Here is a 22,071-nt window from a genome sequence, read left to right as displayed (position 1 = left end):
TTTATTTAAATAAATAGGTGTGAACGGCATCATCATGCATAAACCCCCCCCCCCCCGGTTCACATGAAAAATGACTGGTGCATGCTGTATGTTGAGAACATCCGCTTTCAGTGCAAACAAAATGTGCTTTCTTCTCTGGTCTCTCCTCATGCTGTCAACATAAATCCTATCTGTAATTCACAGACGGAGCTCAGTGCACGGAGGAAGCCTCTCATTCCGTCGGAACCTGGCGGATATGAGCACCGAGCGATGAGACGGCACATGTTACACCGAGGCAATAATTACAATAACAGTAGTAATAACAATAAAAGACTGGGAGGGATATCAGAGTGAAGCCGAAACCTTTTGTTTTTGAGTGCTGTGAGTGTGTGAGATCGAAGTGCCTATGGCGGAGTTAGGGGAGGACGGAAGGCTCCCTCCGGTTCATTTCGGGCACACGGCCGTGCCCAGCGACGAGGCTGCGGGGAAGACGCATTGCGAAGTGTCGGTTCTGAATGGAGACTGTGGGATTTCGGAGAATATGATGTGCTCAGGCTCCCCTCTCACACCTGGCAGTCAAAGCGGAGTAGAAACCGCCAACACCTCCGTGGGGCCGGATGCCAAGTCTGACATACCTCGCCGGAGCAGCATTATTAAGGTAATCTTTGAAGTTGGGTCGGTCTGCGTTGCATTCTGGTGCTGAAGTTACAGCCTTCCTGTTGGGGTAAGCTGTGCATGTGGTGATCAAGGTGTTTCCTTAACCACACACCAGTAATTAGGTCACCAGAAACACACCCTGTATTATGTGTGAAAATAATCTCAGTCATTGCTCTTCACCGTTATGTATATGAGGTCAAAGAACTGATGGAAATTACAGGACTGTCATTGAAACTAGAGTAGTTTGTGTTGATGTAGAAACCTAAAAAAAAAAGTGCAGGTGTGTGAGAGTGCTGAAGGAGGAAAAATCTAAACTCTTGACCCTAACGATGGAGATCCAGACAATCTTTTCTGTCGTATGGCAGAGGTCAACTCGTTGCCGAGACGTGCAGATGCACCGTTCAAGCTTTTCCTAGCCAATGCCAATTGCTGGTTTTCTCTTAGGTCTGACCTGACTTATTGCAGTTCATTATTAGCATATCTAAGATATTGGCTACAATGGCCTAAGTCATTTTCTGCTAAAAAAATTTGAAAAAAGAAAACAATCACCTCTTGTTTTTTTTGCCAAAAGATTATTTAGATAGAAAAAAAATACTTTTGGTAAAAATAACAGTCCATTACTTTAGAACGGTAACAATATTTGAAAGAAAATGCGACGTGGGAACCTCAGATACCTAGGTGTAATACTACATGACAAACTATTGGCTGGCATTTCCAAAGCAGCACACGCTGATGTACCAGTCATTTTCTTGCCACTGAATAGCTGGCTGTACCCTGAATGGTGGCAATAAGGTAGCCAATAGCTTCTACAGTGCTGTTAAGATGGTTTTCACTGTGTGTATGAATTAATTAAGGTATATTTGGTGTTTGAACCAATAAGTAGGCGGGTAGAACTGGTGTTTTTAGAGCGGGTCTCAGTTATTGGTGGATATTAGCTATTAGCGGGCGATAGATGTTTCCAACCACCACAAACCCCCCCGGTCCACTGTAATCCAGTTAAACCTAGTCATGTGTTCTTAAAGGGATCCTGCTGAGCTCAAGTGTAATCTTCAAAATCAGGTTAAGTAGTAACAAGAAGCTGATTATCAATTTAAGTCCAGTCCAGAATTGCCAACTTTATATATGAATGCTCATGCTGAAAAGAAATGAAATAGGAGGACCAGTCACAGAAGAGGCTGATCAAAACAGTCCACAACAGCCAGATATATAATGAAAGGATCAATCAATTGAATGCTTTGTCGATTTACATTTCTATTGTCTGCAAAGTTTTTCAGTTCAGTTTTACAAAGTGATAAAAGGAGTCAGTCTAGCAGGCTGATCTTTTAAAACTGTCCCGGTTAAAATTTGTGATGTTTAACTGTCTTTTAAAAAATTATACAAGTGATGTGAGTTTATACATGATTTATAGATGTAACATGTCAAAGTTTGGAGTGTGGTTTCAGAGGGAAGCATTTTCACTGAGTAACGTCATAATTGTTAGCTTTTAATCTTCAACTTCTTACTAGACGAGATTTGCGCGTCATCAATCTCAGTTTATTTGCAAAAGGATCAGTTTTGCCGAGATATCTAAAGTCTTTTCTAGATTCAACTTTTCTGTTCCTTGATCATGATTTGGTCTTTATTCCTCACTATTAACCATAAAGTATCGACACAGAATGGGAGTTTAAAGTCATCCCACCAATATTCGCTCTGGATTTTGGGAGGTTGTCACAAACCTGTAACCAATATAAACTGTAAGGGAAGAAAAGTATTGTAGAGCGACTTGACAAAGGGATATGATACAGAGCAAAAAGCAAAAAACAAGTCTGACAAATTCTGCCGTTTGGAAATACGTCTGGTGGTGACCAACCCAAAACAGTCATGATGCATGAGGGCCACTCATCACTCTTAAGAGTTACTCAAGAGTTACCCAAACAGAGCCCAATTAAAGTAATTTTGTTGTGTTGCTGTATGATGAGCAGGATAGCCAAACATTCCATTGTGCAAGTACTACGTTTAGTAGATGTTTATAAGATGGTTATAGTGGTAAAAATTAACATGCTATGAAATTTGAGCAGAAGCAGTGGGTAACACTTTATTTGAAGAGGTGTGCGTAAGACTGACATGGAAATGAAGGAGTTTTCATGAATGTTTGTGACCGTTGTCATGAAGTGTAATTTGGTAAATGATGATCGCAGTTAATGCAAAGTTGCATTAAAAGTCCATTAAAAGTGTCAACTTTGCATTAAATGTGTAATTATTTACTTAATGACAACAATCATAAATATTCATGGAGACTCCTTCATGTTTATGACTGTCATGTCAGTCTTCAAATAAAGTGTTAGCAATAAATCTTATTTCTGAGTTTTAAAGAAAATTAGATGAGGCTATGTGGGGAATTTATTAATGTCGGACATAGCTATTACTACTTTATCCCAGTAAAGTTTGGATAAGTATGGAAATAAAAAAAAAAATGGTTATGAATTATTTTTCCAGAATTTTCTTCCATCTTCTAGTTTTCAAAATATTAAAGTCTAATTCTTTATTTAAATGTTCTATTATTACGTTAATGTGTATGTCTTTAGCTTACCAAATCAACTCTTGATTTTTAACATTTTACCAATCATGATTTGGTCTTTTACTAAATGAACTAAAACTGATTCAAAAATCTGTTAGTTTTAAGCAGATAAGCCACAAAAACGGCCATTTTTTATAAAGTCTTACAAACAAAATAAACAATGGTTTAGAAAGTCTGCTTTCTGCCACATCCTATTAGACGAGTCCAATCATTCTAGAGTGTAGAACTTTGTAATAAAAGTGTGGAAGAAAATGTACTGGCGACAGAAAAAACAGACCCAACTTCTGCTAACTTTCAAATGTTTCATTTCAAAGCTGAAAGAGAACGTGTCTCTCTTCTGTGAGCCATCTCTTTATGGTGTTTTTTTTTCCCAATTTTCCAACAATTAAGTGGAAAAATGTTTTAAAAAACCCTTTTTCACATGCATGCACACACAGCGTTAAGTGGAAAGTTTGCCTTAACGCAACGATATGACCACAGTCATAGTTTCTGATATTTCCAATGCAAGTTTCAGGTTTTATTAAGAGGTTGAACAAAGTATTATTTCTGGATACTGTTTGAACCTCCTTGATAAAATCCAGGGATATGTACAGTACAGTCTGCTTAGATAAGTGAGATGATAAAGTACCTAATGTAATTTAGGGCATGTCGAGACTTTCTCATTGATTTGTTACTTTATTTGATTAATGATGCAACACACATCACTTTCACTGAAGTTGCATCATGGAACAGCGATCTAAGCCGTGACTAAATAGATAAGGACTCAATAAAAGTTCATAACCTCACAGTACGGTGAAAAACATAAACATGTTAACTCATTTATGAGCTTATGTGACAATAATGTCACATTTGTCACATCAAGTCTGAGCAGGAGATGCAGCAGGCTGTGTTTCAGGTGAAGACCCTTTTTAAACATGTGCATTAATCTCCATAAATCAGAGTTTCTGTAATACACATTCAGTTTTACTTTTCTACCTCCAGCTGATTTTGAACTTGTTTTGGTTTCTACTTTGCACTGCTTGCTTCTTCAGCTTAGTCTTTAATTGTGGCTTCGCTGTTGAATAAAGTTGAAAAGCTAAACAGGATGTTTTGATCTATATGACATGTATTCTGTCATTAACTACACTTGTAAGTATAAGGCAAGTTATTTTCAGAATGCAATTATGTATTCATAGCAAGTGCAAGAAATTTACATAGTAAGCTTCTCCACTCCCTAAACAGAAGGTCTTGTTGAGAACATATTATAGCCACAGGTCATTAATCGCAGCAGAAGAAGAGTAATCAGTGGGTTACGCTGTCTTGACACACAAACAATGTTAAACTTACAGACGTTGTCATTTTGTCTGAACAGTATTCAAAAACACAATGTTGCCATTTTTAGACACAAGTTTTACACTAAACACTCTAAATTTGATGAAGAAAGGCATTTCAAGTCTGTTTAGTGTTGTATTTCAGTTAAGTTTAACTTTAATTGAATGCTAGACATTCTCAGTGCTGCCCTCTGCTGCCCTGGAAGATTACGTCCCAAATTGTACATACAGTCTTAGATCCTTCAAAGAAAAACATTTTGTATGTATTTACTACACTTCTGCTCTGACGGAAGTGGTATCATCTGTTTTTTTAAATTAATTTGACAAATCTTTTGGCTATTATTGCCAAAATATTCACATAAGAAAAATAAGCTAAGAGTTCTGCCCTATTCTCTCCAAGAGTTTTACTAGAGTCCTTCTCAGGAGTTTGGTGCTCACATTAAAAGTGACAAGCCTTGTATCTAATTTATTAAAATATCCAGGATTTTAATGAAATTCTCAATCATCTCCAATAACTTCTTCGATATCTTCTCAGACTGTGATTTCTTAGCCAATGCAGACTGTTTGGAGCTGCGGGTGCTCTGTTTACATGCCACAGCATCCTGGTTTCTATCAAATTACTTCAGAGGAGACAATCAGGCCTCTCAAAACAAAAGGATAAGATCATATCCAGACATCTAAAACAAGAAGATGTTGTGTATGTGAGACTATTTGTATATGCAAAACTAAACTGGAGTATCTAACAAGTTGGGCGATGGTCAGGCACTGCTGGGTATTGAATCAATTACAAAATTTTAATGAGTTTGTGGTAACAACATAATTTACGCATGTTTACAAAATGCAGAAGAGACTGCAGCCAGCAGCGTATTTTTATTATTTTAAGCTTGTTACAAAAATTTAAAGAATTTCAAATACCATGTAAATATATTGCAAGATGAGGTTGTAAATTTAAAAAAATTAAATGAATAATTAATGTACCATGATTTTTAGGTTTTAGTTTATGTTTATTTTTGAAAACTAAATTAAAATTTAAAAACAAAAACAAACATTTATGGATTCATTGCCAACCCAGTGAAGAAGTTCTGGCAAAACAACATATAATGTTTATTTTCTTACAGTCTGAGATTAAACCATTTGCTAAATGCCAAAAAAATGAACAAGATAACAAAAATATATATATTTTTAAATACTTTTCTCAGTCATTTGCTTGAATTTTAAATCTTGTTCTACACACACACGCACACACACACACACACACACACACACACACACACACACACATACACACACACACGCGCACACACGCACACTCCCCCACACACACACATCAGTACATATTTAGGGAAAATTTAATTTAGGCATTTTCATTCAATTGTTTTATTAAGTTGGTTTGCATGGCTACATATACAGTTATTAATGTCGACTTGCTCTCATTTATGATTCAGTGTTGCAGACCGACTGCCTGACACTGCTGGGGAAGAAAACAAAAACTTGACCTCAGAAAACCTCTGACCAAGACGTGACTCTGCTGTCGAGCATACAGACATTTAGTTCATGGGGGATATGTGTAAATTAGGACATCACAATGAAATTATCTTGAAGTTATACTTTTTAGTCCAAACTTTGTTCTACAGTTTCTTTCATTACATGTGAAATATTGCTTAAGCAGATGTTGACACTTCCTTGCATTGCATTAGTTGACAGTATGTTGAAAGCCTTTGAGAGATGTTGGTGTTGCCACAGTCAGCAGATTTTTAATGCACACACTGTGAATGCTGCTGTAGCCATCAGTCAGAGGAATGAAGAGCAGTGGAGGAAAGGTTCATGTAGAAGAGGCGATGGTTTTCTTAATTTAAAACACTTTTCTGGACTCTTCTAGTGATGCTTTCAGAGTGATTACTGGGAGCAATGTGGGCTTTGGATGGACCAATTTACTTTATATTGCACCAGTTCACAGTGAACTGGTGCAGAATAAGTCTGTTATGGAGCAGACTAATCCAGATTCATTTCAATACAGTCCGATTTATAAACCAGTGTAATCACAAGCAGTAAGTTTTTTATATTTACAAAACAGTTTGCCATTTTCAGAAACCCATACAAGGCCAATCAAAAAGGTATCTGTCAAAGGAAACCAGTTTGTGGCATTTAATCTCTAATTCAATGCAACTTCCTTTCTAAGTAAGCATTCGGTGACCGTGTAGAGAAAAACAAAACAAATCCTTTGCCAAAAATAAACCTCCTTAAGAACCAGAGCCAAGTTCAAAAGCAGCCTTGATGAGCTGGATGTCAATAGGACAAGAAAGTGGGAAAAGCACAGCAGCATGTGACCAGGGGTACTTTCTATGAGAAAGGACAACAAAGAAAGAACACAATAGCAGCAACTACTATCAAGTATGATGTTACTTGCTTTATCAATATAAATGTAGTATTCATGTTAAATATTATGACTTGTGCAACAGTATGTGTGGATGATTTGGCTACAAGAATCCATACAGTCCACTTCCATGTTGCTCCATAATTATCCCACAATCTTCAAACAGAAGATGGTTTTGGACAGGTACTAAAACGTTACGTTGGATATTTAGAAGATATAAATTCTAGCATGGAGTTTATTTGTGTCTGTTGATTAAAATTGTACTTGCGTTTCTGTTTGGAAGGGATACCTGGTAAAACGCGTCACTATATGTTGTACAGCAGGAGAGCCATCAAGTTGAAAGGGCAGATTGTTCGTCATCCTAGGTTGAGTTATCAGAAAACCTTTTGGCATAAAAGTGTAAACATGCTGCTTTCCGTAAAAGTAGCTTCAATCAAAAAGATTCTTTCTGCCTCAGTTTGTGTACAGAAACTAATATTTAGCAGATAAAAAGTTTAAATTGATCAGAGCGGGACTGAGTAAAAGATTTTACTGGATCTTAATTGATTTCATGCTACATTATCGTCCCTCTTCAAGTCTGAGCTTTGCTCCACTCAGGCACACTGAGTATAAGTCAGAAAGGTTTGTTTCTTTTAAGCAGATGGTAATCTGGACCTGGATTTAGTGTTTTGTTGTTGATCTTTATTTGAGCCTTCTGTTATTATCAGTGTGTTTACACTATATTTTAGTGCAGATCGTCTCATTCAAAGGCTTTACTTCAGCATCCATTGTGAAAGAATAAACACATGGAGCCACTTTCTACATTTACCCAGGAAATGTTTGTTTTTTTGTTGTTTCTTTTAACTAATTTTCCATACTAATGGATTGTGCTGTAAAATGTTTGTGCAGTAGACATAATGCCGCTCCGTTAAAGGGCAATTCCAAAAGGAACTGAGAATGAACATTCAGGGTTTTATTTTCTGAGTTAAGGTTTGATTTATGTTTTTGTTTTTCATAGTTCTGAAACTCAAACGTGGCTTTCACTCATTCGGAGTTCTAAATACTTGATTTAATTAAGGGGAATGAAAAGGAAAAATTAACAAATTAATTTAAGTTAAGCACCATAATTGGTGAAATCAAAGAACTGGACAAGAGCTCTTACTTATTGGTCAGATGTTTCCTATCTCTGAACCAAATTAAGTTTCTGCTTTGTGTTTCTTTAACTCATGGCCACCTATCTTTGGGATTTTAATCAAGCTGATTTGCTTTGATGGTGATTGGGCTTCTTCTTCTTTGATGCTGGTTCTGTGTGTTTCACTGTTGTCCATTCAAGGTCTCCAGAGATGCAGTTTCGTAGCTTTGTGAACTCTGAATTAGTACAATGAGATAACTCAATGAAATAACTGATTGAAAGAGTATTCTTTGAAATGCATGCGTCTGATCATAAACATTGCATGTTTTGACAATTTCAAGCCTGCTGTCTATTGAACAAACAATTATTTTACATGGATTAAAGCATGGTGGGGGATTTCTGCACACGTCTTGGTCAGAGTGTGAAAATGTGAATGAAATCTCAGGGTTTGCAATACTTATGTAGAAAGCTGATCTTTCACTTTTCGTTTTTTTATTTAGAGAAAAAAAAGTTAATCTTTTGAACTGCTATTCATCGGTCAAACCATTTCAGCAAACAACCTTTCTTTCTTTGTTAATTTCTTTTCACTTTATGGATATGAATTTTTTTCTTATTGCCTGTGAACATAACCAAACCAAAATTCCTCTCCTTTTTGATTTACTTTTGCATGCGAGACTTTATTCAGCCTTTTTTTAAATTACTATTTGGTGTCAAAGATTTAAATACTAATGGCTCTATTGTCTGTCTGTAATTGATCAGAATATACACTGCTCAAAAAAATAAAGGGAACACTTAAACAACACAATATAACTCCAAGTAAATCAAACTTCTGTAAAATCAAACTGTCCACTTAGGAAGCAACACTGATTGACAACAGGGACCCTCGTCGGGTCAATCAGTGTTGCTTCCTAAGTGGACAGTTTGATTTCACAGAAGTTTGATTTACTTGGAGTTATATTGTGTTGTTTAAGTGTTCCCTTTATTTTTTCGAGCAGTGTATATATATTGTAAACAAAGGTCTTCGAGGGTTTTAAGTTCATGTAGGAACTTTATTGTCTAGTAACATTAGCGGACATGTGAGTGGTTAAATTAGGAGTGTTTCCTGCTTACAATAGACAATCTGTCTTTTCTGTAAACTAGCATTCTTGACAGTGTTGGTGTTGGACATTAATCCAGCCTCTCCCTGTGTATTGATTTGGGGAGTATTGACGTTTCGGTCAAGGTAATTGTTGTCTCATAAGATCGCCATCTGTGTCTAGAAAACAAGTTGAGACTTATTTCAAGAAAATATTTACTTTTTAAGTAAGGACTTTGCTGATGTCTGCCGTCAGGATGCACAGGTTCACTTAATTACAATAAGTGTCTTTTTCTTCTTCCTGTCGAAGACTGTTGGCATTTTGATGAAGTCAAAAGGGAGAAAAAGGCTTCTTACATTTAAAACTTTTTTCAGTGGCTTTAGGCTCTAATATCCTTTGTTCAGTTTAGCATACTGGCCCAGTGCCAAAGGAGGAATCATTATGAAAATGTTCATTGGCCTAAATGATTCTGCTGTCATGCCAGGCGGCTCGCTGCAAGGCGTCGTGATGAGGTGCAAGGAAGAAGTGAAACTCGCTCAAATCATTTAAACGTGACAGTTGTGGCATTTGATTAGCAATGCAGCACACAGTTGGGTTAAATGTTCACTGAGTCAGAGTCAGGACACAGAGATCACTTCAAGCTAAAATGAATATCTGCTTAAGCATAAAGGGAACTTGTGCTACCAAAGTGTCAGGCACAGCTCTTAGTCATGATTGGAAACGGATCAAGTCAAGTGATCCATAACAAATATGAATGATCCTCCAAAAACCAAGTCCAAAGGAGAGTTTATTTTATCATCAAGCAAAACACATAAAACACCTTCTTCTTTAAAGATGCAGCAATTTGTTTGGTAATTTATTTTGTGGGAAACAGATTTAACCAATTTGCAGTAAATGAAAGCTGCTGCTCATCATGCCTTCATCTGCATGTAGAACAGGTTGTGTTTTTTTTTCCTACCAGCTACGAGTGTTTAAATGGCAGCGAGGTGGTGGTTATAAAGCTTCGGTACCAGTGGTAACAAAGCACTGTTGTTCTCACCATCAGAGCATCGAGTTCTTGTTACACTATTTCTCTGAAGTGATGGGAGGATGTGGTTGGGACAGTACCAACGACACTCGCGTAGTATTTGGGCTGTAGTAGTTTGCAGTACCTGGTAGCTGTACAACGTCGTTATGGGTGTGCACATGCATATTCTGAAGACGGTCTACCTGATGGCAGATATGAGGATTTTAAAAAGATGCTTGGGTTTTGATTTCCTTTCAGAATAGCGGTTTTCACCTAGAAAGTAACCATTGCATATCCTTTTATATTAATGATAGTTACTTTATAAGCATGCAGGTTACATGACTTTCTGTCCAATAAATCTTAATCAAACCATATTGATTAGGGCTCATTTTTATGTACAAAAACAATGGTTTATGTTGTTTTCCCTCCTGTGTTGATAGTCATGTTGCACCATTTCTTTCCTTTAGTCTTTAACCACGGCTTCTCTGCATGGATCGCTGTGCACATTGCAGTCTGCTTCCACTGCATTGTGCACAGCAATCCATTTATCTGCCGCTTAGTTCCCCAGATTAAATGGCCTACAGTTGCTTATCTTGAAACAGAATGGAGAGAAGCTGAGGAGGCTGGAGAGTACAAGTCAACATGAAGGTCTGACTCAGACCTCAGTGATGAGCAGAGAGCTCTGCTAGGAAGAACTGATTGTTCCGTACCTGTGTTTTGTGGTGTAAAGCAATGTCCTTTTCTGCTGCATTTGCACTTTCTGTCCACATGCAGACAGAGTTGATGAAAATACTTCGCAAAGACGCTATATTAAAAAACCCCAGCGGATTATCATCACAGTATTCAACAATATTTGATATGGTGCAGCCGCATTTTAGTGTCTCCTGCATAAGGTTGTCAAAATAATCAAAATAAATTATTTGCCTCAAAATCCTCTTCTTGCAGCAGCTCAGCCAAGCCGAGTTCCTGCTGGAAGCTTTAAACTCAGCTAACATGGTGAAAACATCCAGAGATAAAAAAATGTGATACTTTAGTCAACAAAGTAACCAGAAGTGCATAAATCGGACTTATTTTCCATATGAGGCAGATGGAATAGAAAAAACAAAATGCTAAAGGATGCCATATGCTAGCAGCGTTAAAAATTTAGCTTAAATGTTCAAACATTTGCCTTCCATTTTTCTTTGAAACCAATTTTAATTGACATGAACAGATTTTGACCTTTGCGTTGGACACTACAGCAGCTTTCATTCACAATATTCAGACAGGAAACAAGCAAAAAGAAAGAACGGGTAGATATGCAGCAACTGTAAAAATGTCAGGGGTCGAACCCTTGACTGCTGCGTCGAGGACTAATAATCTATGACGGCCACTGTACTTCCTCACCAACAGTTTAATATTTTTAGCTCTTTTACTTTTAGTGTATATTTTATTAGAAAGTAAACATAATTACTTGTAAATGGGATTAGTGTCTTGCTGACTTAAATAATTAATGATATTTTTAGTTAGTCTCAACTGATTTAATTAAAAATCTTCTGGTGCTCCAAATATTACAGTGGATTATTGAGCTACACTGTTAAAAGTAGATCACCACGTTTTTAAATTGCATAACGGCTTCGTATTCTGAGGCTCCTGTGGGTGGGCTACCTTTATTTTCCACACAACAGTGCAGTCAGTGGTGAATTGTAACCATCCTGTAAGTGGGTGGCCGGTGGCAGAAGCAATAATGACCCAACGGTTACAGTTTGCTTCCCACTTTCTGTCTCACTTCACATCCTGTCAAATAAATAGAATGTCTCGGATTATTTGTCTGCATTTTTTTCTCGCCTTTTCACAGTTCTGCCAGGAGATAAAAACAGTGGAATCACCCTGTTAAAAAGAGAAAATGATGTGCTAATTATGGTGGGCCAGCAGTGCTGAGAGTCCTAACAAGTACTTCACAGGCTTAACCACGATGCATCAAATTATGTTGTCAGGTCAGGGCTGTTGTCATAATGTCCGTCTTGCTTGTCTCATGGATGCAAAATGTATTTTTAGCTACATTTTGGTCTGACGGTGTATGAGCTGCATTTGCGTGGTCTAGAATTGCTATGGGATATTTTTAAAAGGATAATCAATACAAGATGCTACCCATGCACGGATCACAGCCTGAACTTTTATGCAACTTTTTTGCATAGCAGTTTGGACAGCATGTAGGAGCAGTGTTGGTACACATGTTGGATGCGTTATTGTTCTTAAGAACATATTCATTTTTAGCTCCCATACGGTTACAATACGTTTCTTTTGAAGATATGTGTTGAAATATAAAAAAATGTTTGGTTTACAGTATGAAAGATTCATACAATGACATGGAGATTTCCCTGGATCTCAACAATTACTTAACTCATAAAGTCTAATAATAACAGAGTGAAAGTTCAAACGGTACATACAGCCACACCAGTAATGATGGTTTAATAAGATTTCTGGTTCAAAACTTCTGACAGTTTTACCGTTGACAAGAATGTGGTGAGTTGAGTGTTTGTATGTTCATCTAAACTAGAATTAGCCCAATAATGTATTGGGCAAGTACTTCACACAGACACTTGCTGTTCAACTACTTTTTAAAATACATTAAACACACACTAGAGATGTTGCCAAGCATCATTTAAGAAGATTCATTTTTTGACGTTAACAACTGAGCTAGACCTGCTTTACCTCCAATAAACGGTCTACTAATCGTAAAGGAAGCATTCAATGATTGTAGTTATATCGATCAGGTAATTTTCTCTCGTCTCAGTTCTGTATTTCTGGCTGATATCCCTGCAGCCGGCTAACTACCTGGCTCAGCGCACGAATCAGTCAAGTTGATACAGCATTGACTCAGTGTTGACAAAGAAACTGCATGTATCTGGCAGGTAATGAAGTGTGAGTTTTCTGACTCACTCGATGTTCAGCTTGTCCTCGTCATGGATGTCTTAACATATTTAGCCGCACCGATTCCAGTCACTGGTCTGACCGTTCTTTCCGCTCTCTTTGTTAACATTTGAGCAGCAGTAAAACCTAAAAGCGTTTATTGCAGAGCACACTGGGAAATATACATCTGCTGTAAACCATCTTTTAACCTCTTAAAAAATATTCAATGTTGTATAGATTTTACTCCTGGCTGAAGAGATACTTGTCCCTGTGTTAAAGTATTTTTATGCTGGCGAATAAGTCAATATGCACTTATATCAACAAATGATCCCTCTCTGAAAGATGCTTCATGTAATAAAAATAATCAAAAGAAGCATCTATGGCTGTAGTGACATTGAACATTTTACTCTTGTACAGTTTATGTCCACTTAACATTAGAATGTATAAGTCCTTTTTTCAAATATTTAGTTGAACAATATTTTTCCACAGTGAGATTATTGTGCAATGTCCAGTGGCAATAACTTCAAAAAACAAGAATTTGGTACACAAGTTTACAATTTAGGCTTTTTTTTAAGCAAGCAAACAAGCTTCTGGCATTATCTGAGTTAATTCAACTGTTCTTGTTGGTATAATTGATTCATTTGAACTGGTTGGTTTTATTTATCTTTTAAACACAGCCCAGAATCTTAATGTAAACACAAATCCAAGCCCAGTTTTGACACAAAGTTTGGGATCATTGTTGCAACACCCACTAACTTGGTACTGGTTGGTCAATGCTTTCAGCTTAAAGTATTAGTTGAGTAATTGTTGAGTTTCTTCCTTGCAACTTATTTCTGCAGAAGGTACAGATAGTGATTATACTTTTTGTTTTCAGTTTCTTGCTTGCATCCACATCTACGTCCTTGCCTTGACATCACCAAGTAAAGTTGCGCCAAAGCTGCAGAAGCTGTATTTATAACTAAACAGCCTGCTGGAGCTGTTCAATGAGATCTATTGTTTAAACTCTGCTCACACTGCAGTGAACTCAGAGGAGACATTAAAGAAACAGTAAATGACATTTGCTCTCATACATCGGCATGTACTTTGTAAATACTGTGATTAAAGGCCATGAATATTGAATTTTAAACAAGGTTATGACATAGTTGAGTTTTCTTAATTATTCCCTGGAAGCAGGTACATAAACATTGTTTTAACATTTAAAAGCTTGAGACTTGGAAAATCTGGAGAAACAAAAGGTAAACTGAAGATGATTTTGTAATAGAGAGACAGTAGAGTAATAGGTTTTTGCTGGGTAGTTAAAGTGGGGGTGTTATGTATTTTCCAGGCACATGGTACCATTTTAAAGCACAGTTAAGTAATTAAGTTACTCCAGCTGTTATGTAAATGCTGCATATGTATAAACTTAAAAATAAACTTAACTTCCCATGCTTTAAAATTGGCCTGTGCCTCTTTAAGAACCTCCTACCCTTCCTGACACTTCCCCCTTCAGGACAGCATCACAACAGTGCTTCTTCGTGCCAACCGTTGATCCCATTTACAACACTTCCTAGGAGTGTTGAAGTTTCATCAGACACACAGTTTCACCAGGTGTTTGCTAATTGCTGCTGCTAGTCTGAAGGAGCTTAATGAGGGAGGGGTGCTCTATAGGTGAGTCCTGGTGTGGACTGAAGCCCCAAGGCGAAGCCTGGGTAAATCAGCAGCACATTGCATGACCACTTTTTACATTACATCCATCCATCCATCCATTTTCTTGCACCCTTGTCCCTTAATGGGGTCGGGAGGGGTGCTGGTGCCCATCTCCAGCTAACGTTCCGGGTGAGAGGCGGGGTTCACCCTGGACAGGTCGTCAGTCTGTCGCAGGGCAACACAGAGACACACAGGACACACAACCATGCACACACACACACACACACACTCACACCTAGAGACAATTTGGAGAGGCCAATTAACCTGACAGTCATGTTTTTGGACTGTGGGAGGAAACCGGAGTACCCGGAGAAAACCACAGGGAGAACATGCAAACTCCATGCAGAAAGACCGGGGCCGGGAATTGAACCCAGAACCTTCTTGCTGCAAGGCAACAGCTCTACCAACTGCGCCACTGTAAATCAGCAGCACATTGCGTGACCACACATTGCATGACCATTTTTTACATTACAACGTAATGTAAAAAATGAAATTAGCACAATACTTCACTTTAAAAACGCTGATCAGTGGATGTTTGTCGAACTGCATCGGCTTAATAGCTTTTAAAATGTCTTATTTTAGAAATTGGTGAAATTAGCTCTTTTTTTCTTCCCAATTTGAAGTCTTCTGAAGTTCATGATATTTTCACATGAGTCGATCTTTATGAAATGGCACAGAGAAGCAGCTGGGTTTGTACCAGGTGTAAACTCCTCTGGGATCCGACTCCTCAGCTGGGGAACCAGAAAGTCCCACAACGTTCATTTCAGCCAGACAGAAAACTTCCCCTGGGGGATTATTGAATTTTAAATGCATGCTATTAATACTATATCAAAATCAAACATTTTAGATAATGCTGATAAAACCAAAAACAGGGAAGCCAGAGTAGTGCATATTACTATGGTCATAGCAAATAGATTGCAGAGGGTTTTTTGGAAGTACAGAAATTAAATGCATCTCAGTAGCTTCAAGTAGTTCAAAAGATGTTAAAGGGAAAATAAATTCATGAAGTTTTAAAAAGTTAAACAAATTGACTATCAGTCACCAGGTCAACAGTTCAGTCATTCATTTTCAGATTGTCATCAGTTCACTTACTGAACACAGACTGAAGTCTGATTTAGTCGTCATTCTCTAAGTGTTGGAGTGAATAGAATAGAGATTCACTTGTTATATTGAAACTATTAATTACTGTGTGTTAACAGGAAACTGGCATATTTACTTTCATTGAACACTACATCGCCAATCATTTAAATCTTGTGGTTCTTGTTGGAGCGAACCCTTTTGGCCTTGACAACCTGGTGGCATTTTGTTATTCTGTATCAACAGTGTAAGTTAGTGATGTCACGCATCATCAGTTTGACCACAACCGTCCTTTGGTGCGTTTGTTCGTCTTTGGTTTCATAAGTTGGTTTCTGTATGACTCACTGCGCTCATGTGCTTCCGACATTGTAGCTCGAGACGTGATGAAGGCAGAAAATCTGCTTTAAACTCGTGAATGTTTAGGAACTTTTCTTCAAATCTGGGTCAGACATTCACTGGGACATAGTTTTGTGGAGTCAGCATTTATATATAATTTTTCTATGGTACAATGAAGAAAAAAAATGCCGTCAGAAGTTTCATATGTCTTCCATCAATTGTATGTAAAAGGATGGCTTCCATTGTTCCAGTGATATTACTGTTTGGCCCAGATTTTGATTAATTGTGACCAGTTCTTGTATTACTAGCTACTGAAGTTTATTCCATCTTTTTTGACAACTGGTTTCAGACTCCCATTAGGTTTAAGATCTGTGAAGCTTCCCTATTAAAGGTTCATTTCAGTGTTTTTTTAAAAAAATCTTTTGTGCAATGTGACAAGCACTGGGAAAATCCAGACCACCAAAACATTGATCCAAATCTTTGTCCACAGCAGTGTTTTTCTGCAAAGGAAACAGACTGCCCTGGATTTGAAGAAACCCTAAATGCAGGATATCTGGATGCTTTTTTTTCTTCTCTAAAAAGGCTGCAGCAAATCCACAGAAAGATTCATCTGGGAAAATAACTTTCACACCAGTCTATTGTTTACTACATTTGGACATCCTGCAGGATTTCATTGGGTTCTTGGCTTTTTTGGGGACAGAAGTGGCTTTTTTTGTAACCTGTGTGTAACCTCATGTGTGAAGCCACATCTTGGATTTTAACCTTGGTTCACATCAGAAGACATTTGAGTTGCAGTCATTTTCTCCAAGATAAAACTGTTTAGACTCTAAAGCTGTTTAGCATTTCCTTAAGTTTTGATTATCCAGCTTTTAAGAGTGCCTTTGCCGTTGCATTTGATTTACGTTTTTACAGGTATGGAAGAATATAATCATTTTATTTTCAGACTTCATTCCCTACCTGATGGTGTAAAAGCTATGCTCAGAAATCTGTCAGTCTGTCTGTTTATCCATCCATTTGTGCACCAGACCTTTCATCTTTTGTTTGCAGCTTCCTTTCTTTTTTCTTTCATTTGTTCCTCCCTTCCTAGCTTTCTCACTTCATTCCTTCTTTCTTCTGTGTTTTATTCTGCAATATGACTTTTGGTTTGTTCTCCCAACCTTCCTTCCTCGCTGCGTTTGCTGCTTCCATGCTAGAATTTAGAGCTCTGTGATTTGAGTCTGGAAAAGGATAAAGGTTTGACATGAGAAATGTGCAGCAAACCTTCATCTTTAGACGTGAACATCCAAACCTGCAGACGTGGAATTTGAATGTTAATATCTTGGGAGACGTGTGAGCTTATTCATATCCTTGGCCTGTTTTTCAACTTGTACTAGAGGAAAATGTATTGCCACCTTTGTCATCTACAGCAGCTTTAGAAGATGATTCAGACAGCAGCACACGCACTTCACCCTTATTTATTGTGCACTACATATTTCTAGTAACATCGCTTCTTTTGATTTACGTTACCATCAGCAGTCAAAGCAGAACTTAAAAGCTAATGTATGGTGCAGCGTAATTCAGGTCATTACAGTTGATGATGGCGTAGTTGGAACAGTAGAGCAAAGAGTGATGGGTCCCATGTGATCTGTTCATAACTGCTCATTGAGCCAGAATAATGTGATTTTCACTCCATTAGGGGATTCAGAGTCCCTTTTGGGATCCGTCAGCAGTTGGAAATACTTCTACTTTTTTATTTCCTTCATCTTGTATAGTCATTTCTTACCCTTCCTCTCACTCTGTACATGTCAGCCAGCAAACATACAGTGAATAATTGCACTAAAAATAGAACCTGGGTAGACTGATTGTGTGATTTTTATTATGAAAAAAATCATATTGTTGCTCAAATATCATTTTTTCTTCTACTGATGGTTTTAAATATACTTTAAAGAACATTATATTTGGGTATGAATATTTTTGCCCATTTTTGTAAAAGCTATAATTCTATGTCATTTTTGTTATCTATAATTATAATTTATAATAATTTTTGGTTGCAGCAAAACTTTATTGTAAAAAAATTTCTGAGGCAAATTTTTGAGTCGTATCAAAACAGAGCAACGTGCTAACGTTAGCCTTGCTGGTGCAAAATGTGAATTTACACATTTTGAATGAGATGTCATTAAAAAGACACAAAACTATTTACATTTCAGATTAAGCACTATTTCATTAGATTTGATAGCATCAGAGCACATTTTACCATTTGGGTAAAATGGTTGGTGGGGGAAAAACGTGGCTGTCTGGAAGAATGAATAGTGATACTTATACTGACAGATTACTCACTTCTTCATTACACATTGTCTTTTTGCATTGATTTTGAGTTGGTGTTGACATGTTTTTAATCAGATATGGTTTGGATCTTTATTAGGACATTTGGTTTGGCTGCAAAAAAACGACAAAATAATTTATTCAGTCATAAATTAAATACAAGATTCTAGAATTTGTGTGTGTTGTTGTGAAACAGCAGAAAGTCTAAATATTTGACAAGCAAAATCTCAATCATAGTGCAATTATTAACTATTGCATCATCAAAGAATAAGGTACTCTTCTATTACAGAAATGATGGATGAGTGAATGTATTTTTGCCCGCAATTTGAAATAATACAAAGTGTTCTTTGTGTGGACTGTGTGTAACCACAGAGTTTGATCGATACCTCTGACAAAACATGTTCTCACTCGTTCTGCAATTCTTCAGTTATGAAATACTTTTTTCAGCTTGTCCTCATAGAACTCATAACATGCTTATAACCCATAAACAACTCATGTAAAGACACTGTAAAATATTAAACTCTTCAATAGTTGTTTATAGCTCTGTCAGAAGGTAATTTAGTGGTAAAGAGATGAATAGATAAGGTCTATTTGGTCTAGATGGAAGACTCTGTTCCCTGTGAAACTTCTATCTGGTGAAGCTAATAATATTTTTTTCCGATTGAGCGTATCTTGTATTTTAAACACCATTTTAGGACTAAAACTGCAGAGAACACCTTCTACCACCCGACCAAAAAGAGACTGTTACATAAGAAGTATTCTTCCACTCATGCAAACGTTAAGTCAAAAGAAAAAAAGAAAAAAAAAACTGTGTATGCACAATTGTTTGGATTTTTTTTTACTGGCTAAAGGAAATCCTGAAGTATGCCTTAAATAACACTCTGTGACCACAGCTCAGCGTTGCCATGAAGACAAAACTTCCTCATCCTTTTCTCTGTTGATGAGGATTATCTGCAGTCATGCATTGACATTTAAGCTGCTCCTCTGCACAATGAAGTTGCAGAAAGTCTAAAAGACAGAGAGATTTGTTGACTCCCCATCAGTGGTTTTCATTTTTTCAGTCTTTGTTCTCCAGGACTACATTAAAAAGACATTAAAACATGACTTTTACCACCATTTCTAAAAGGTTGTTTTAAGCCAAGCTGGTTTACGCTCTCCTCCAGTCAAAACCCTGTTAATTGTATTGGTGTTTAACAAAGAAGTATAAGCAGAGTGCACCACAGCGCAGCAGATCCCTGTGTGCCTCTGGCAGGAGCTGCTGAGTAATGACTGCGCACAGAGATCACAGGGGAAACAGTAAGCAGACGAGTCAAATTTATAATCGTTAACATTGTCAGATAGAGTTTTTAAGTGTGCAAGGTTAAAGGAAGAAAACATTGAAGTCGTAGTCCTGCAGTATATAAAGAGTCAACATCTGATTCTAATTACATGTGAATCTGGAAGGGTCTGAGCGCTCCCCAAAGACAATAAGATCAAGGGTTTCTGCTGGAGAGCAGCACAGGCTATTTTTATCCCGACATCATGGATAATAGATTCCTTTGGTATCAACCAGCTCCATTAGGCCCCACACATTATGGCTAAATGGGATTGTCAGAATGTGCAAAACAGGTGTTAAGAGTCCAGAATGTAAAATGGTGTTGATGCGGTTAAAAAAAACATTATCAACATCCGTCTGCTGGATTCGAGTGGGCGACGCTCTCCTGGGGGATATTCCCTGTTGTATCTCCATAACAAGCAGCGACAGCTACCTTAAGTCAACCCTGCAGAGTAGGTGCTGTGAGTTCGAAAGAGAAAATATTCAGCAGGAACAAACGGAAACCAGGCAGGACAATGTAACGTGCAAGGCCCAACTTGAGAGAATTGAAAATGTGGTGAGCGAGCTGCAGACTCGTTGCAGGAGGTAGCAGGAGGAGCTGCCTAAACCTAATTACAGTGAGCAGAATTGCACACGGAGCTGGATTTTTCTGCTTTACAACCCTATGTTCTTATTCAGCAAGTTCACATGTTTCCCCAGAGTTATTCTTTTCCCCAGTCTATCCTGTTAAATTAGTGCGGTCTTCAAAATGTATTATTTATACTTTTTGTGGTCAGTTTGTCATATGTTTTCTGTAATGGAGTATCAGGGTTCATTTTTCTTAGCTTTTTTTTTTTCCTGGTCCGTTTTATGAAACGTCAAAATTTGATTATAAAGACAACATTTTATTTTTGAGAATAATGACAATTTATGAAACAAAAAAAAGAAAAAAAAAAAACATTGGAACTATTTCATTATTAAATCAAAAAAATTGAGGACCGAAGTGAAAACAGTAGCTTTACAAAAGTCACACTACTGAAGCCGCTGTGTTCTACCAAAGTCGATAATTTTCCAAACTGATAAGAAACGCATCCATAATGACTGGTGAAACTGTTGCCTTACTGATTGTGATTTGGACAATTTGTTCTCAATATGTTGCATTTGGTGTTTTTAAAACTCTCTCTTCCAAACATTTAGGCTCATTTTATCATGAAAAAGTATTTTGACTTTCTTAAATTGTTGCAGTTTTGTCATTTAGACTTTTTTGTTCATCTGTGCAACAAAATTGCAGTGTTTGAAATATTTATCCACATAAACATCCTCCCTACTGTAAGATTATCCAGTAGACAGTCTGTTTTGACTGCAGATAACCAATAAGAGGGGCATATGCTTACAGGTAAAAACGGCTTAAATTCACTAAAATAAACAACTGCATAGATGACAGGAGACACAAACCAGTTTAATTTAACAAACCTGTTTGGCTCACTGACAGCAGTTGTCTTACAAATTAACTGAAAGTGAAAGTAAACTGGAGTTGAGAACAGATGTGTCCACCAGCTGAGCCAAACGCGCCTGATCTCCTGCTTCCTGTTCGGTAATCAGGAAGCATTCAGGCGTGCAAAGATGTAAATCAACCAAATCAAAGTCGACTCTTGAAAGTGATATAACAGAGCTGCACCTTGAAAGAAGTGCCGAGGTCCCGCGGCTGCAAAAACAAGCCCAAAGCATTACCCCTACACTACTGCACTTTACTGTTAGTATGAAGTGTTTGTTCTAATGCAATATACTGATCTTTGGTTTTCTCCTAACATCACACAATACATGACAGCCAGACATCTGTACTTTAGTCACATCTGTCCAAAGAGTCCAATGGTTCATTTGGAGGCTACTTCATAAAATGTATGTTGCCACATTACTATTTAAACAACACCCTCAAAATGTAGTAGTTTTCAAGTGTCTATTGTGCAGAAAATAAAGTAATATAACAAGCTGCTATTAACTGCTTCGTTAATCAGACTTTCTGTACAGGTAGAACCAACACTTGGCTGCACAACAGACATGCTGCTCATAGTTTGCCAAGTGTAGTTTTAAAATGCCATTACCTAGTAAGTGTGATGGATAATGCCCTTTGATTTTGCAGGCCATAAATATCCATGTTTATTATGAATGAAAACGTTTTCCAAACAGGTGAATTGGTCTTTTAGGCAGCTGACTGTGGCTCAAAGGCACAGCACCAGGTGAGGCAGGGACAGAGTTGAGTTTTGTCGTTTCTGTATGTTGCTTATAGGAACCTAATAAAGAAATTTTGGGGTTTTCAAAAGTATATTTTTTAAAACCTTGAAGCACCTTGATAGCAAATATTGGCTGATGCCAATGAAAATGTGTCTCATATCATGAACTAATTTAAACTTGTGTTGT

General features: G+C 37.4%; 1 protein-coding gene across 4 annotated transcripts in view; it reads left to right on the top strand.

Annotated features, from left to right (window-relative positions):
- The window catches only part of plcl2 (phospholipase C like 2), a 48,912-nt gene that overhangs the window by 450 nt on the left and 26,391 nt on the right, over positions 1-22,071 (top strand). For all 4 annotated transcript variants that reach the window (XM_008431188.3, XM_008431187.3, XM_008431189.3 and 1 more), the window contains one exon: positions 184-637. In XM_008431188.3, the coding sequence (XP_008429410.2) occupies positions 386-637 (252 nt within the window). In that variant the 5' untranslated portion in view covers positions 184-385. The remainder of the gene's footprint in view (positions 1-183; positions 638-22,071) is intronic.

The sequence above is a fragment of the Poecilia reticulata genome, chromosome 16 (genome assembly GCF_904066995.2).
Source record: "Poecilia reticulata chromosome 16, P_reticulata-male-v2, whole genome shotgun sequence".
Taxonomy (NCBI): domain Eukaryota; kingdom Metazoa; phylum Chordata; class Actinopteri; order Cyprinodontiformes; family Poeciliidae; genus Poecilia; species Poecilia reticulata.
The sequence above is the reverse complement of the archived record's forward strand: the minus strand, read 5'-3'. Positions and strand labels throughout refer to the sequence as shown.